This window comes from Vicugna pacos, chromosome 1 (genome assembly GCF_048564905.1).
Source record: "Vicugna pacos chromosome 1, VicPac4, whole genome shotgun sequence".
Classification (NCBI taxonomy): Eukaryota; Metazoa; Chordata; class Mammalia; order Artiodactyla; family Camelidae; genus Vicugna; species Vicugna pacos.
This window is the reverse complement of record NC_132987.1, coordinates 18080228-18098043: the sequence shown is the minus strand read 5'-3', so window position 1 is coordinate 18098043 and position 17816 is coordinate 18080228. Positions and strand designations below refer to the sequence as shown.

General features: G+C 34.0%; 1 protein-coding gene across 3 annotated transcripts in view; it reads left to right on the top strand.

The window, feature by feature from the left end:
- The window catches only part of PIK3CB (phosphatidylinositol-4,5-bisphosphate 3-kinase catalytic subunit beta), a 147993-nt gene that overhangs the window by 60860 nt on the left and 69317 nt on the right, over positions 1 to 17816 (top strand). For all 3 annotated transcript variants that reach the window (XM_072957733.1, XM_031678286.2, XM_072957811.1), the window contains exons 3-6: positions 6385 to 6571; positions 9524 to 9749; positions 14635 to 14858; positions 17299 to 17478. In XM_072957733.1, the coding sequence (XP_072813834.1) occupies positions 6401 to 6571; positions 9524 to 9749; positions 14635 to 14858; positions 17299 to 17478 (801 nt within the window). In that variant the 5' untranslated portion in view covers positions 6385 to 6400. The remainder of the gene's footprint in view (positions 1 to 6384; positions 6572 to 9523; positions 9750 to 14634; positions 14859 to 17298; positions 17479 to 17816) is intronic.

The window sequence follows — 17816 nt, the reverse complement described above, 5'->3', positions numbered from 1 at the left end:
GATTGAAAACTATTCTAGGTAGTATTTAGCTTAAAGTACTTTGAAAACCTTGAGAACTGATCTAATAAAAGTGCTTTTATTAAAGGTGATACACAAGTACAACCTATATGTTAGACTGTAATTACATGCTGTATGCCTATCTGATGTGTTTACAGAGTCATAGAATCTGACAATCCATTTTGATTCCGTTATTAGTAAATTATTAATATGATAATATCAAAGTAGAAATTTACAGAGCCAGATGTAACCTAGCAATGTAGTTCACCTTCAGTATCCATGGATGTTTGGTCCCAGGAACCCACACAGATACTAAAATCTGCTGACACTCAAATCCCTCATATAAAATAGTGTAGTACAGTGAATACAGTCAGCCCTCTGTATCTGTGAAATTTTGATCCATGGTTGGTTGAATTCATGGTTGTTTGAATCCATGATTGGTTGAATCCATGAATGTGAAACCCGTGGATATGGAAGGCTGACTGTATTCCCTTTGATAATTTACTCCTGGTTGAGGAAAATATTTCTAGGTTTCATTTAAACACAGTATTGCTTTACTAGCATCATCAGTATTTCTATGAATGATTAGAATCTTTCTGAAGACTTTACATCAAAAAGTCGACATTTTGAATGTGAGAATTTTGTGCTTGAAATTGAAGGTAGGGGAATTGATTTTGAAGATTGGTGTAATGTTGCTTTAGTAAGCAAAGACCATAGTTAACTGTAAAGCTAAAGGATTAAACTTTACTATGCATTTTGAGATGGCAGAAGAAACACATGTGACCTTTGCAACTTACTTTGCAGGTTTTAAGTATTTAAGACATTTTGATTTTGAAGTATAGCATAGATATACAAAAACTTATAAAATATATAGAGCTTAGTGAATTTTTCTAAAGTGAAATCCTGTTTTCTTTTTTTCTATATTAAAGATAATGGTTATCCTTTCACATCATGGGAGTTCCCCAGTCTGTCTAAAGTTAATAGAAAATGCCATTTTATGAGAATAAGCACTTCTGTAGTCAAACATTAGTTGAAAATACATACTTTTGGAAATGCTTTTAACATTACTGGAATTGCAACACAGTTGGGATACAGTACTTGGTGAAACCCATTTGATGTTTCTCCACATGACAGGAGCTTATGGATTGGAGACAAAGTGGCATTAGGCAATCAGAATTCTGTATGTTTGTTGATATTTTTCCATTTTATTTTTTTGGGGGGAAGACACACCCACTACAAAATACAGATTGAGATTTTGTGAAGTCTTATGCAAATAAACTTAAATGATTTCTGGATTAAATCATTTCAGTTTTTTCAATATAAGGAGTTCTAGGAGAGCTAGATGTATGTGGCATTTTGTGTATGTATTGGTAAAACATTACCTTCACTTCATGAAAAATGTCATCTTTGGAAGCTGTTTATGGTATTTCTTATACTAGGTGCTGAAAGACTACATTGAAAGCCATGTAGTTAATTTTTTCCTGTCAGGCATGATTTAAATCACAGTTTTAATGATCCCATATAATTATTCTACTAGCAACTTCCATAGAATTTGATTCATTCATTCATTCAGCCACAAGTAAGTACTTACTGAGCTGGAAATAATACGAAGTTGAGGAGCTATCACTAAGCAACAGACTTCAACGTCGTGTCCTCCTGCTTTGCCACAGATAGTGCTTGGGCACACAGAGGAGTATTAGGGAAGGATTCCAAGAGTTGAGAAGAGTAAGAGTTTGGTCAGGAGATGTGTAGTTGAGGACACCCTAGGGACAGGAAATGATAGGTTTAAGATAGGAGGCAGGAGAGAATATGGGACATGCTGGCAAGTATCAGCAGCTCAGCAAGGCTGGATTAAGGATAGTATGTATGGGAGTGTTGAATGACAGATCTAGAGAGTAAGGAAGGTAGGGGCCCATGAATTCATTCTTGTAATTCATTTTAGATATAGCTGCTTCATCAAGAAATTCTTAAGTCTACCATAGTGCCTTTTCGTCTAATACCTGAGAAGTTTAGAATTTTGAATCTGGGGAGTTGAGGCTGTAGGATGATGAGGTACAGTCAGTCTCTGAAAAGATTGCTACTCTGGACTCCAGAAATGCAGGGAGCCTTACCATTTCCAGCTATCTGGTAAGGATGAGATCTCAGAGTTTTTGTTTTTACAGTTTTGCTCTCCTGTATTACTATTGATACTTGTTAGGTGATTTTGGTTTAACTTGTGAAAATTTTGCCAAAAATTTGTGCCGAAGAAATCCGGGAGTATACAGGTTTATCTTGATTGTAATTCTATGATAGATGGCTTATATTTCATAAACCTATCTCAATTTTAAATGCTAACTTTTGTTTGTCCTCTCAGCTTTTGTTGATAACTCCTGATTTATATGTAGTAATTGCTGTGGCTTGGTGTTCAGGAGATGGCTCTCCCCTGTTTGTCTCTGCATGGTGGTATTTGAATATAAGCAAAACATGTTCTTTATAATTTGATGTAGCATGTTTTCATTCCACAGATACTTCTTGAATGCCTAATTCTTGCAAAGTTGAGAAGCTCTTCCATTGAAGACAATCTGTAAAGGCTGTTTTGTAGTGATTTGCCTAAAGCAGTTCCAGGATCAGTGACTGTTAAATGACCTCTGTAGTAACTTTGTGGAGTTTTGTTCACGTCCGTGAAAGTTGATCAGTTTAGAATTCCTGAGTATAGTGATTTCTCTGTACACTGTGGTGAGAGACTACTTTAAAAAGAATGACAGCCCTCAAGGAGCTTACAGTCAGCATAATATGGTTTGTTATGGTTAAATGTCTTACACTTTTTTTCTGGTGCTTTAATAGTTACTATGTAAAGTGTGGTGTAGGGCTCACCTGCTTTAGAGTTAGACCCAAGTTCAGATTCCAGAACTGCCACTTTTTAATCCATGAGATCTCAAGTTCTGTAAGTGTAGGATGCTTCCTTAAGGACTAGAATTATTACCACAGGGTAATAGTAAGGATAAAATACAGTAATGCATATAATGGACTTAGTAGAATGCTGACACATAGTAAGTACTCTCCTTTAGCTATTATTAATTCTATGATCCTGTGAGCTATTTTTAAAACAATTGTAGGAGTAGGGATAATGTTTGTCTTAAATTCATTACGCAATTACAGATGGCTGCTCTGTACATATCACTTTTGGGGGAAACAAAAGTAATTGAAAATATGTAACTGATAGCTCAGAAGAACAATTTTTGAATTAAAATAAAATAAATAGCGACAAACACTGGACTTACTATGTTCCAGACATTCTTTACTCAATTTTCATAATTATGCGATGGGGGTAATTACTGTTGTTTTCACCATTTCACAGATTAAGGGAATTTAAGTAGGGAGAGGATGGATGATTTGCCTAAGATCTCTCTGCTAGTAGCTGATGGAGCCAGGTTTCACAACTAAGCTGTTAAACTCTGAGACCACAGTCTAATTGATGTACTGTTTTGCCTGCAGAAACAAGACTGACACATCTGAAAGATTCAGAACCTCTATGACAGTGTCAGTGTGATAGGTCTGGACTATGGGGTGTAAGAATTAGGAGGGAGGAATCAGTAAAGGCGAGGATGTTCAGGGAAGAAAGAAAGCTGTCATTTACTAGAACCTGCAGTGTGTCAGGCTCTTACATATTAGCTTCTTCAGTTTTCACAGTGTTACCAGGAGGTACATTTTATTATTAATCACTTTTTTGGTTAATGGAGGCTCAGGAAATTTAACTTGCCAAAATTCACAGAGCTGGTAAGTGGGATAAGTGGGATATAACAAAACCTTTTTGTTACAAAAAATTGCAAATGTATACCAAAGCAGAGGAGTAATACAATGTACTTTTTATCACCTAGCTTCGGTAAATGCTACGAACGTTTTGCCTCTCTTGTTTCATCTATTTCTCTCACTTTTAAAAACAACTTTATTGAGGTATAATTGACTTAAAGTGCATATATTTAAAGTGTACGTTTTGATATATTTTAACATAGGTACATACCCCTGAAACCATCACCACAATCAAGATAAGGACCGTATCCATCACTCCCAAGAGTTTCCTTGTGTCCCTTTGTAATCCCCCCTTCTTACCTCTCCCTACTTCCCTCTCTACTCCCACACAAGGCAACCACTGCTCTGTTACTATAGACTAGTTTGCATTTTCTAGAATTTAATGTAAATGGAGTCATACAGTATATACTCTTTTTGTCTGGCTTCTTTCACTAAGCATTGCTATTTTGAGATTCACCTGTATTATTACATACGTCTGTAGTGATTTTTTGTTTACTTTTTGCTATTTTGGCTGTACAGAATTCCATTGTATGAATATACCACTTAAAAAACCCATTCACTTGTTGATGGATATTTGAATTTTTTCCAGTTTGGCTAGTATAAATAAGGCTGCTATAAACAATTTGTATAAGTTTTTACATGGATATATGTCTGTGTTTTGTTTGGGTATATATTTAGGAGTGGGATGACTGGATCATAGGGTAAGTGTATATTAAGAAACTGCCAAACTGTTTTCCAAAGTAGTTCTGTTGTTTAACATTCCCACCAGCTGTGTATGAGAATTCTAGTTCTTCCCCATCCTTGTCTACACTTGGTATGGTTGGTCTTTTTAATTTTAGCCCTGTAAGACAGCTGTAGTGGTATTTCATTGGGGTTTTAATTTATATTGACCAATGCCAACTGATCCCTTTCGCCACGTATCTCCTTGGATGAAATCTCTGTTCAAATCTTTTGCCAATTTAAAGAAACTGAGTTGTTTTTTTTTTATTATATTTTGAGAGTTCTTTATGTATTTTGGATCCAGGTTTTTCACATACTTTGTAAGCATTTTTCTCCTGCCTGTGGCTTGTCTTTTTATAATACAAACAGTGTATTCCTTAAGGGCAGAACTTTTCGTTTTGGTGATATTCAATTTATTAATTTTTTAATTTTATGAATTGTGTATATGGTGTCATATCTAAGAATTCTTTACCTAATCCAAGATCACAAGGTTTTCTCCTGTATTTTCTTCTAGAAGTTTTACAGTTTTTGTGTTTACATTTAGGCCTGTGATCTATTTTCAGTTAATTTTTATTTTGGGTGTGAGGTATGGACTGAGGTTCATTTTCTTAGCATATGGATGTCTAGTTACTCAAGCATCATTTATTTAAAAGACTATTTCCTTTTCTCATCAAATTACCTTTACTCCTTTGTTGAGTTGAGGTCAGCTGCCCATTCACTTTTTAAGAAATGGGATAATTTAAAGCAAACGCCAAGAATAATGTTGTTTTACTCCCCATATACTTCATTAGCATCTGTGGCTGACAAGAACTGATTTTTAGAGATATAATAAACATTCCATTATTAAACCTTATAAAATGAATAATATTTCCTTAAAGTCATCTAAATACTTAATCTATTTAAATTTCCCAGATTGTTTCAGAGCAGTCTCCAGTGTTGACCAATAAAGGGTTTGTTTTCTTTATCATTATTGTCACATATTTGTATATATTTGGTGTGTTTCAGTCCTTGGATGTCATTGTTTTTGATGCTCAGAAATGCTTCAGGTTGGCTCTTGTCTCTTTTGACATGACACTTTCATTTTTTAAATAAATGGGATTTGACCCTTGGTTTATTTACCTTCAGCGCCCATGTTCTTCTCAGTATTATTGTTGTGCCTTCGTGAAGGAAGCCTTTAAAGAATAAATGAGACTGAAATGCACGGTTGAAGGGTACATTTGTCGGAATAGTGATTTGGTGTGGAGAGTGTCAACATGTCTGTGAACTTAGGTCCAGCTGCAGAAAGCAAAAGGTGCTTGTGGCACAAGAGCCTGAGGTGTGGAGTGGCAGGACAGGCAAAGGGAAACAGGCCGGAGACAGAGCACAAAGGGCCTTGCAAGCTAGTTTGAGGGATTTGGTCTTTTTAATTCTTTGGTGGTGGGTCATGGGACTAAGTTCATGACATTTTATTTCTCACATGAGATTGATAGAAAATTATTTTTGAAAGAATGCCCTCTTGATTGCCATTTTCATGGAGTTTGCAGAGAAAAATTTGGCCAAAGAAGCCAGTATCTATCAACTAGGTAAGTCTGGAGAGAATTCCTTGGTAACTGAATTTCTCAGGACCCCTGTGTTTCTTAAACATTTCTTCTTTTGTATGTAATATACTTACGTTGAATTTTAGTCTGTGAGGTGTATGTACATACTTTATGTAGTGATAACCAAAGTATTTTTAAGTAATGGTGGCTTACTTTTGTTTAATTTAATTGGCCTCTTGTTACCTTAGTGGCTATATTGAAATCCAAGGACTGATTATGGATTGGTGGACTTTTTCATATTATAGTATAACATTTGGCTAATTATTTTTATTTTTACCAAGTTTCACTTACTGATTTCTAGAGCCCCATGGTTATGAATGTGCTTCCACTCCATAATGCCTCCTGCTATGGCAGACATCCTTGACATCTGGGCAGTGGATTCACAGATAGGATCTGATGGCTCCATACCTGTGGACTTCCTTTTGCCCACTGGGATTTATATCCAGTTGGAGGTACCTCGGGAAGCTACCATTTCCTATATTAAACAGGTATGTTACCAGGTGGAATTTCTATAAATATAACTTAGGGGGAAATGTTACTCTGTTATCAAAAATGTTATTAATGTAAATCATAGGGTAAATTTGAGGGAAGTTAACCTATAGGTCATACATTTTAAAGATTTTGATCCATACTTTGTCTTGGATCTTGTTTTTTTGGCCATATGAGACGTACTAATTTTCACTCCCACTACTGATTTTTTTTTAATCCATATGTGATACCTGAGTTAAGACAAATTAGCTTATGTTAGTTAGTTTGAAAGGTTTGTTCAGGTTGAAAAAATGTCAGAAAGAATCTGACATTGTCAAAGAAAGTTTTATTTTGAGATAAGATCTCTGTACTTACTGTCTTTGAACTTGTCACCCCCCCCCTTTAATGTGACTTTTGGTTGGTTGTCTCTTAGCCCATTTTTCTTCCCTTTCTCTTCCCCATCTTGCGCCCCTACTCCCACTACTTTTCATGGTCACTCTGCAGGAAGAAAAGGTTTTCTGCTGTTCACTAGATTTTTTTCCCCCAGTAATGAATGGCATGTCCTCATTTGAAAGCAAATTCTTTTGCATAACAAGGCTTGCTTGTTTTGTTGGATTATTTTTTCAAGTTAATCGGTGAGGGCTATTGATTTGTGAAGACTACAATTTATAAATGAAATTATTTCTCTAAACTTTTTCTTTCATATTTTTCAAATAGCTGAATTCAATATGGAAATTGGGGGAAACAGGGGGGACAGTATTTATGACAAACCTTTTTAAAGCTCTTGACTTTGGACAGCCTCTTAGTTCTTTTTTTCAAGCTTCCTCATCAGGGAGACATAAGAATTCTAAAACTGCATGATCTCTGAAGTAAAAACAAAAAACAAAACAAAACAAAACACCCCCATTGTTTTAGGCACTCTACAGGTGCAGAGTGCACTTTTATAGTCGCCAGTGACAGATATGGATGCCTGTGTCCAAAGCTGAAGCTGGATTAACCATTGATACACTGCTCCTTCTTAAAAAATTTATTTTTGTAAAATATGCACAACATAAAATTTACCATCAGAGTCATTTCTAGGTGCATAATTTTGTGGTATTAAGATTTTCACAGTGCTGCTCAATCCATCACCACTATCCGTTTCCAGCATTTTTCGTCTTCCCAGACACAGACTCTGTACTTATTAAATAATAAATTTCCCCTCTCCTAGTCCCTGGTTATCTCTACTCTAGTTTTGTCTGTGTGAATTTGTTTATTCCAGCTGCCTCTTGTAAGTGGAATCACACAATAGTTGACCCTTGGTGTCAGACTTTTTTCACTTAGCAATATTTTTGAAGTTCATTCATGTTTTAACGTAAAACCAAATTTCATTCCTTTTAAAGACTAAATAATATTCCATTGTATGGGTAGACCACATTTTGTTTGTTTGTTCATCTTTTGATGGTTATGTACGCCTTTTGGCTGTTGTGAGTAATGCTGCTTCGAACATTGATGCACATGTATCTGTTTGAACCCCTGCTCTCTGTTTTTTGGGGTATGTACCCAGAAGCAGAATTGTTGGATCATATGGTAGGTAATTCTCTTTTAACTTTTTAAGAAACTGCCAAACTGTTTTTTTCACAGTGTCTGTACCATTTTATATTCCCACCAGCAGTGCACAAGGGTTTCAAACTCAGAATGCTGGCCAACACTTGTAATTTTCCTTTTTTTAAATAATAACCATTCTTATGGCTGTGAAGTGGTATCTCATTTTAGTTTTTATTTGCATTTCCCTAATGATAATGATGTCAAGCATCTTTTCATGTTCTTATGAGCCATTTGTAAAATTGTTTAGAACCATTGCCTTTTTTGGGGGGGATGCTGTGGGGAGGAGGTGATTAGGTTTATTTATTTCTTTATTTTAAAGGAGGTACTGGCGATTGAACCCAGGACCTCCTGCATGCTAAGCATGCGCTCTACCACTGGAGCTATACCCTCCCCACCCCCAACCCTTGTTTCCCATTTTTTAATTCAGTTTTTTTGTTGTTGTTGAGTCATGGGAGTTCTTTATATATCCTGGATGGTACTCTCTTATCAAATATGTAATTTGTAGTTATTTTCTCCCATTCTGTGTGTTACCTTTTCACTCTCATAATAATGTCCTTTGATGCTCAAAAGTTTTTAATTTTGATGAAGTCAAGTTTACCTATTTTTTTCTTTTGTTGCCTAGCATTGATTTCTCCTGTTTGTTTTATGTTACTGTGTCTAAGGATTGGCCACGATTTTCATTCCTCAGCTGTTGGCTTTTGTCCTGGCTGCAGTTAAAATATGTAATCCACCTTGTGTTTGTATGATGACCTTGTTTTGCATGATCTCATCCAGGATTCTTGGGGAGAGATGATGAGAGGTTGACTCTTCTCATCCTGACAGGTCAATGCTAGTTAATAAAGATGACTGGTAAAGAGAAAAGAATTCAGGACAGAAATAATGTAAATTTTGTATTGAGTTGATAATTGATACATACTTTAACTATTCTTTTTTTTTGGATTAGAAGTTATTTATGTTCACAAGAGTGTGAAATGTGGAAGTCTTCATTGATTCTTATTCTTTATAGATACTCACTTTTAATATTTTTGTTTATATAAATGCACTTTTTGCATTGTGCCGTCATACTACTTTACACAAATGAGTTAATACCATTCATATTCTCTTGCAGTTTGCTGTTTATAAAAGTAACTAACCTTAATATATCTTGTATTACTGTGTTTTCCTATTTTATTATCACAGTTCCATATTACTCTGTTTTTCTATTTTATTACCACAGTTCTATAATATTCTGTAATTTATGTAACCAATCCCTTATTGCTAAACATTTAGCTTGTCCTCAGTTTTTGAGTTTCACAAACAGTGCTGCAGTGAACATCCTTGTAGATACAGCTTTGTACACTTGAGTGTTTACATTCCAAAAAAATGTCTTACTATTTTTTCTGCAGATGTTATGGAAACAAGTTCACAATTACCCAATGTTTAACCTCCTTATGGAAATTGATTCCTATATGTTTGCATGTGTGAATCAGACTGCTGTGTATGAGGAGCTTGAAGATGAAACAAGAAGACTCTGTGATGTCAGACCTTTTCTTCCAGTTCTCAAATTAGTGACAAGAAGTTGTGACCCAGGGGAAAAATTAGACTCAAAAATTGGAGTCCTTATAGGCAGAGGTAATTTTACAAATTCTTAGTATGAATTTTTAACATGTTTGTTGCTATATGTATAAATGTATATAGTAAGTATGATCTAAGACATTTTTTTGCAAGATGTGGTCCATAGCTCAATGCTGGTCTGTAAATTGTTGTCAGTTGGAGATAAAGAAAATACAGAAATTGAGAATAAATGTTTAAGAACTTCTCCAGCGATGTGATATTACCACAACATCCAAGGGCTCATGTGTTGTATATTTTTTTCTTTTCCAGTGACTTATTTTTATTTTACAAAAGCACTGGTTTTTGGAAGATAGGAAAGAAAAAGTTGTTCCTTTGCCCCAGGTTGCTCATTTGAGAAGCCCGTTTCTAAGAGATAGACCCTTACTTTCTTGTGGACTATAGCTCCAAAGATTTTTTATAAATTTTTAATTCTTTTCCAGTAGAAAAAGTTTTTCTTTTGTTTGAAGAGTATATGGAAAAGTAGAAACAATAGAAAATCACTTATAGTCTTATCCAGGATAAGAATATCCACTGATAATATTTTTGTAATGTGTGTGTGTGTGAAAATATTATGTTTGTATATTTTTTTGCTGATGGAAGGAAGCACACCAGAACCACACTGATAGGGAAGCTAAAAATGTTTGATAATTCAAAAAATTAGCATTGCAGTTAACTTCTGTCAAAATATAGATATCTTTTTGAAATTTACCATCTTTTCAAAACTTAGATCACTGTACTCTCTTTGGGTCTTGATCTCCAAAGCATATGGATTTATTAGCTACCATTAGTGTTACCCAAGCTTGTCAGATTTACCAAATAAAAATACAAGAGATCCAAATATTACATGAGATATATCGAAAGCTAAAAAGTCATCTACTGTTTATCTAAAATTCAAATAGAACTGGACATAATGTTTTTTAAACTCTAACTTTAGCCTGTCAACCACACAGGGATCTAATATATATATTAGAATTGAATTTCTCTTTTGTAAACAATGTACCATATTTCATTTAGTATCATAAAGCTTATTGTACAAAAAAAAATTTTTAATGAAGTGTACCTTGCAATTTGAATGACCAAGAAAATGTAAGGAGTGTTTTACTGCATTAAATTAAGCAATTTATAAGCTCTTAAAATTTATAAATTATACTTTAGATCCTCTGCAGATTTAAGAAAGCTGGCATTATGATCATGTACACAAATTCAAGTGTTAACATTCATTTAAGAAGTTAAGTCTATTTTAATATTTTAAAATTAATTTTCACTATAAATACCTAAGAAGTCAATTTTTGCAGTTGCTAATTTGTATGTGATGACTACAAGCCGGACTTGGTGAGGTCATGCCTCCTGGGAAAACAATAAACAATTATTTCAATTTAACTTCAGGAACAAGTTTGCTGCCTCCTCCTCCCCAAAGAAAACAATAGAACCTTTACAAATATAACTGCCCTGACGGGTCTAAAAATACCTTTTCCTGAAAGATGATCATTTTATTTTCTATGTTTATTCTAAATAATTATTTACAGAGCTGCTGTTGGGGTTCTGATTATTCTCTATAGTGAACATACTTGACGCTCTTGCATTAATTTCTCCAAACACCCAGTGGTAAATCTTGATCAGAGAATTTTGTCAGCACCCTGACAAAAGTATTTGAACACTCCCTTCCCCACCCCTGACCTATCTTTAACATGAAGGAAATATATAGTCTGGAGGATTTTAACAGTATCTTTAGTATGAAGTCATTGTCCACTCAAAACTTTTTTAATACCAAAAGTTTATATTTGACTGTAAATATGGTACTCATCTTAAAATTGAAATTTTGCTGTCAAATTTTCATACCACAAGACATAGGCAGTTAACTAGGTTTTTGTTTGTTTGTTTTGGTGGGGGGAGGTATTTGGTTTATTCATTGATTTATTCTTAGAGGAGGTACTGGGGATTGAACCCAGAACCTCATGCATGCTAAGCATGCGCTCTACCACTTGAGCTATACCCTCCCCTGGCAATTAACTAGGTTTAAAATTAAATTACTTAGCCTAACTTTTTATATTTGGCAAAGTTTTATTTTTAAGAGATCTTTGTAGTGGTTCCTAAATTCATGCTTTATCATTTTTTTAAAAAGCAGATTATTAAGAGATTGGGATCTAGGGAGTCTGGGATGAATTAAAGAAATCTGTACTTTTCAGTTAACACTAATAGCTATGTGAACAGAATCCTTTATTTATGATACATTGAAAAAGATTACAAAAACAGTAGTGATTATAATTCAGTAGTTTATGTTGAGTGTTTATGCTTGGGACCACAGTAGTGAACTTGGGTGATGTGGTCTTTGTCTGCTTGGAGCTCACGATCCACTGGGAAATACAGATTAGTAAACAGACAGTTATAATACAGTATATAAACTGCTATAAGTGAAGGAGGGTCATTTAAATCAACTGGGTGAGTCAAGGATGTCCTCTTAGAAGGACATAACAGTTAAATTGAGCCTTCAGTGCTCATTAGCAGTTGAGCAGGTGAAAGGAGTTGGAAGAAGGAAAAGCAAATGCGAATGGCATATGTGAAGGATGGCCTATTCAAGGAATAAAAGAAATTGGTTATGGTTTGCTAAAGGGGACAGCTAGGATAAGCAGGAAGGCGGCCAGAGAGACAGCCAGCTTCAGGGCATACAGAGCCATCTAGGCCATATAAAAAGTAGGACTTAACTCATAAGAGCAATTGAGAAGCTATTGAAGGAATTTAAGTAAGTGACGAACATGAGCAGATTTGCATTTTAGAAAAATTACTCAGGTTGGGGAATGGAAATAGTTCAGAGAGATTAAGATTGTAAGTAGAGAAATTAATGAAAAACTGGTGTAGTAATTAATCCAAGGGAGGAATGTTGATGGCCAAGATTAAGGTAATGGCTACAGGAACTAAGAGAAGTAGACAGAATTGAGAGACATTTAGAAATGGATTAGATGTGACTTTTAGTTGATGAAGGAAGATAGAGTTTGATTTTTGCTAGAAGTATTATTAGGTACTCATTTCCCTTTCCTTACCTGTAATACCGATGATTTGTGGCTAGAAAGAGTTTGAACAGTGCTGAGGAAGAAGTTCTAAGATTCTTAAGCTAATCTGCTTAAATTACCATGCATTCATACCTGACTCTAAATTTCATTAGAGATCTAAAACTATCCAAGAGATCATATTGTACCCTCAAGATTTTACTTTGGCTCATTATGCAACTTAAATATTTTAATTTTTCTATGTTTAATAGCACAAATTGATGCTAGCTTTTATTTAGAAATAATTACTGTTCTAATAGATATAAATAGACCGTGCATATAAATCCACTATTGACATGCATATATTCAAATAGTGTAGGTTCAAATTCAGTATTGATTTGGCCTTATGGAATGAAAAGTAATATCCCGCTGTACTGTGCTTACCTCCCTAACACTATGAAATGCTATTAATAATACCTCAAGTTTCTTTCCAAGGTAGAATTTTTTACATGTTTTATATGCTTTCTTTTGAATTTGCATGAAAGAAATCTTGGGAGATGTATTCTGTCCCTGCCTTGTGAATTTAATATATCTGGGGCTTTTAACATAACACACAGATCTATTTTATTCATTTTGTCACTTGTACTACTCATCTCGTAGTATATGGATGTGTCTTCATTTTTTTAACCAGGTCTTAATCATTAACTTTAGGTTATTTCCAGTTTTTCATTTATATTATAAACAAAGCTACAGTGAACATGCTTGTACTGATACCTTGCTATCTGTACAATTATTTCCATAGGTTTGTGGAAATAAACATCACCCAAATGAGATTAGACTGTTTACTCAGAGCATGCTATAGTAAAGAAACTTTATGTTTGGCTGTGACTCAAAGTTAGGCAGGGGAGTGATAAAGTTAATAAAGTGATGTTGGAAAAAGGGGATGACTTTCAGGTATGCTTAATTGGAAGTTGTTGGCAGGAGGAAGCTGAGGGAGGCTCAAGAGAAGTTGAGTATCTTATGTGATTGGTTTGGGGAGCATATCTGTCTTTCACTGGTTGGTCCTGAGTCTCTTAGGTTGAAATTCCTGTTTGTGGAATTTTGAGGTCATAGTGTGTGTGTGGGCACGGGCGCGCGCGCGTGTGTGTGTAATTTCTAATAAATATTAAATATGCCTGTTTCTCTGTAACTGTTTCAGCTTAGGTTTTTTCAAACTTTAAAATGTTTACCAATCTGGTAGATAAAAATTAACGCATGTATAAAAATTTATACATGTTCATTTATTGTTTTAGGTTTCTAGAATTAGTTATTAGAATAATCTTAAGTTTATGAAAAAACTGTCTTCATGGCAGAAGTGCTTCATAATTAAATATAACAAAGAATAATTTTGTTTATGAGATTTTTCACTGATATATTGTAACCATTGTTGAAAAATCACAATTGAGCTAAAAATTTAACCCATAAAATTTAAATTTACTCAGTTTTAAGTTAAGTAATAAGTTTTAGGTTTATTTGTAAAGCTATCAGATACTTAGATATTTTAAATGCACTTTACTCTATTTGTAGAGAAGAACTGTGGATGTTTCATGCGTGGTTTTAAAACGGTACTATGAATTTCAGTGATTATAAAAATGGTAACCAACTGCATTTCTTTAAGAGGTTTCAAGTTTGTATGCTTTAGAAATCTAATTGTATGTTTGTCTTCTATACATGAAATTTGTTATTTTATCTTGAGTATTCTTTTTATCTTTCATAATATTTTCCTGCCCAGTTAAAAAAATTTTTTTGTTGTAGTATTTCCTGCCCAGTTTTGTTTGCTTCATAAAAAACCAAACATCCAAGCTAGTTTTTGGTGAATATATTTTGTATTCTCTTTATTATTAGCTACTCAGAATGACACCTTTAAAAATTTTGTCTAGGTCTGCATGAATTTGATGCCTTGAAGGATCCTGAAGTTAATGAATTCCGAATAAAAATGCGCAAATTCAGTGAGGAAAAGATTCAGTCGCTTGTGGGATTGTCTTGGATGGATTGGCTAAAGCAAACCTATCCACCAGAGCATGAACCATCCATCCTTGAGAATTTAGAAGATAAGCTTTATGGAGGAAAGCTCATTGTGGCTGTTCATTTTGAAAATTGTCAGGTAATAGTATATTATTTTAAGAAATACTTTGTGATAAATTTGTTAATTTTACCTGAATGCAGCACCAGTCTTAGAGGAGGCTGTTGCTCACCTAGTAAAAACTTACAAAGACTATTTTGAGATTTAAGATGGAAATGCAATTTAGGATTATGTATGACAATCTAAGTTGACACATTCTTTACACATATATGGTTTTTTGATGCAGTTGTGTTTGTTTAGATCGGGGTCAGCAAACTGCAGTGGTTTTGAATGGTTTTTCTATTTTTAAAAAAAGATGTAAAAAACTCAAAGAATTTTGAAGGGATGTTTAAAAAAAAGGAAAGAAAAGAAAGAATAATATTGGACAGAGACCTATACGTTTTCAGCAAAGCCTAGTCCTTTAGAAAAACGGTTTGCCAACCCCTGGTCTAGATAATGTTGTTTAATATGGATATAATTTTGTTTTCCCATGTGGTTTTTCTCTTACCTGTAAAATGAAAGTTTTGATCAAATGATCTCTTTTCCCCCATATTCTTACATTTGCATTCTGTGAATATGTGAATTAAATGCTGAAATGGAATTGAGTATTATAAGAGTATATATACAGTTAATCTATATTTGACTGTTTACTGCAATAGTACAAACTAGATCATGCTGCTATCCTTGTATCAAGTATGCTCATTTTATCATTTAAACTCTGGTCTTAGAATTAGGGTGGGAGTCAAGGATATTTTGTTATTCAATTAGTATGGTAACAACAGTGAAAAAACTATCAGTAGCCATTCTATACTGAGCACTTTACTATGCCAGGGACTGTGAAAGGTATTTTTTTAAAATATATTCTTCACTTCTCATAACAATTCTATAGAGTGTTGTTACCTTATCCCCACTATATAAGTGAAGAAACTGAAAAGGAGAGAAGTTTGTTTTCTTTGTGTGCCATGCCTCATAGCTGGGCAGTGGTAGAGCCAGAATTTTATCCAGGTGTTTCTTGTTTTATCAACTCTGCCTCCTTTCCAACAATACGTGTATTTGTTAGGACAAATGTGAAAAAAAAAAGGATCCTACTTTCTGGGATTTTATAAAGGAAGCTTGTCTAGGGGAAAAAAACCAGTTTGTCACTCTATCCTGAGATAATGTTGAGACTAAAGTTCAACTTAAGTCAGTCAAGATTTGGATATCATAAAGTGTAAAGATCAAATTTAAAATACCATTTACAGAATTCTGCATTGTTAAAAGAGCTGGAATAATAAAATTTACTGTTAAAAGGTGATTAGAATTCAACTTGAAAATTCTTACTCTGGGCAATTTGTTCATCTAGCTCAGTATGAGTTTCATCACATAGGGGTCAAATCTCTACTGGATATACAGATTTTAATGTGATCATCATTGTAACAAAGTAAATGTGAAAAGAAGTGTTTTGAGTTATAAGAGAAATACAGATACTGTGAAATCTTACTGGATTCTAGGCAGTCATAGAACTTAATGGTGAAAGGAGTTTAGAGATCATGTATGTAGACTCTTTGTATAACTTAATAATTCTTTTCACCATCCCTTATATCCTGTGTCTCTCACCAAATACATCCTGTGCTATGGGAAGCCTCCTGAAGCAGCATGTTTCCACTGTGAGCAAGCACACATTTAATTTTGAATTTAAAAAAATTAAAAATATTCAAACTAGCTCTCTGTAACTTCTGCCCATCTGGTTATAATTTCCTGTTTAAATAAGTATCCGTTCAGTCTCCCTTCATTCTACACCAAATATTCAGATAGTTGAAATATAGCTGTCATATCTCTCCTTAGTCTCCTTTTCTTGTGGCTAAATATTTCCCCAGGGATTAAACCAGAAGTTCTTAGAATTTTGGATCATATAGAATAGTAAATCCTTTAAGTTATTAAATAATTCTTAGAAGTCACATATAATTTATTATAGCTTTTTATTTAGGCAGGTAATACTATTTTTAAAAAATCCTAAACTGTAATTTATCGCCAACTTGATTTCATAAGTAAATAAACATTTTGCCATCAAAAAAATAGAAATGGCAGAACCTCAGAATAAAGAAACATTTGGCAACCTACTCCATCATATGTGCATTTTCTCTTTTGCCCCACCCCCCATCCCTGCCCACTTCTGTAAAATTCTCATTTGGATCTTTCACCATCACTGCTGATGACCAGCATTGGGAAACAGAATGTGGGAACACTAAAGTAAAAATGAGATGAAATGTAGCAAGATATTCTTTTAGGTTAAAAAAATTGGTTACCCAGGATTGGTAGGGGGAAAGAAAATTTACTGAAATTTTAAATGTAAACTAAATATTAAATGTAAATGTACATATATAAACATTATATATGGCTGTATACAATGTAGTACAAATAATACTAATAATAAGCACAAGTGTAAAGAGTAATTTTCTTCAGTATAAATATAAAATTGCTTTTTTCTACTTCCCCCTTTTAGGATGTGTTTAGCTTTCAAGTATCTCCTAACATGAATCCTATCAAAATAAATGAATTGGCAATCCAGAAACGTTCGACTATTCATGGGAAAGAAGATGAAGTTAGCCCCCATGACTATGTGTTGCAAGTCAGTGGGAGAGTAGAGTATGTGTTTGGTGATCACCCCCTAATTCAGTTCCAGGTATCTGTTTTAACTATCAATTTTCCAAAGAAGTGTGTGTATGGTATGCATTTAAACAACTTAAGTTTCTGATCCAAAAAAATGTGTTGTCATAGTAGAATATTTGGAGCCTACAGAAAGAAAATTTACAGAATTAAATAATAGATATTCATAATCCTACTTGCTTCTGAGATAACTCACTGTTAATTAACATTTTGGTGTGTTTTCATCATTTTACTTGCAGTTATACTATATATTTCTGATAATTGTATGCGTTTATATGTGTGTGTATGTGTTTTGTCTCTGTTTGCATTCTGCTTTTTCATTGAGTGTTATGTCATATTTTTCTATAGGATTAT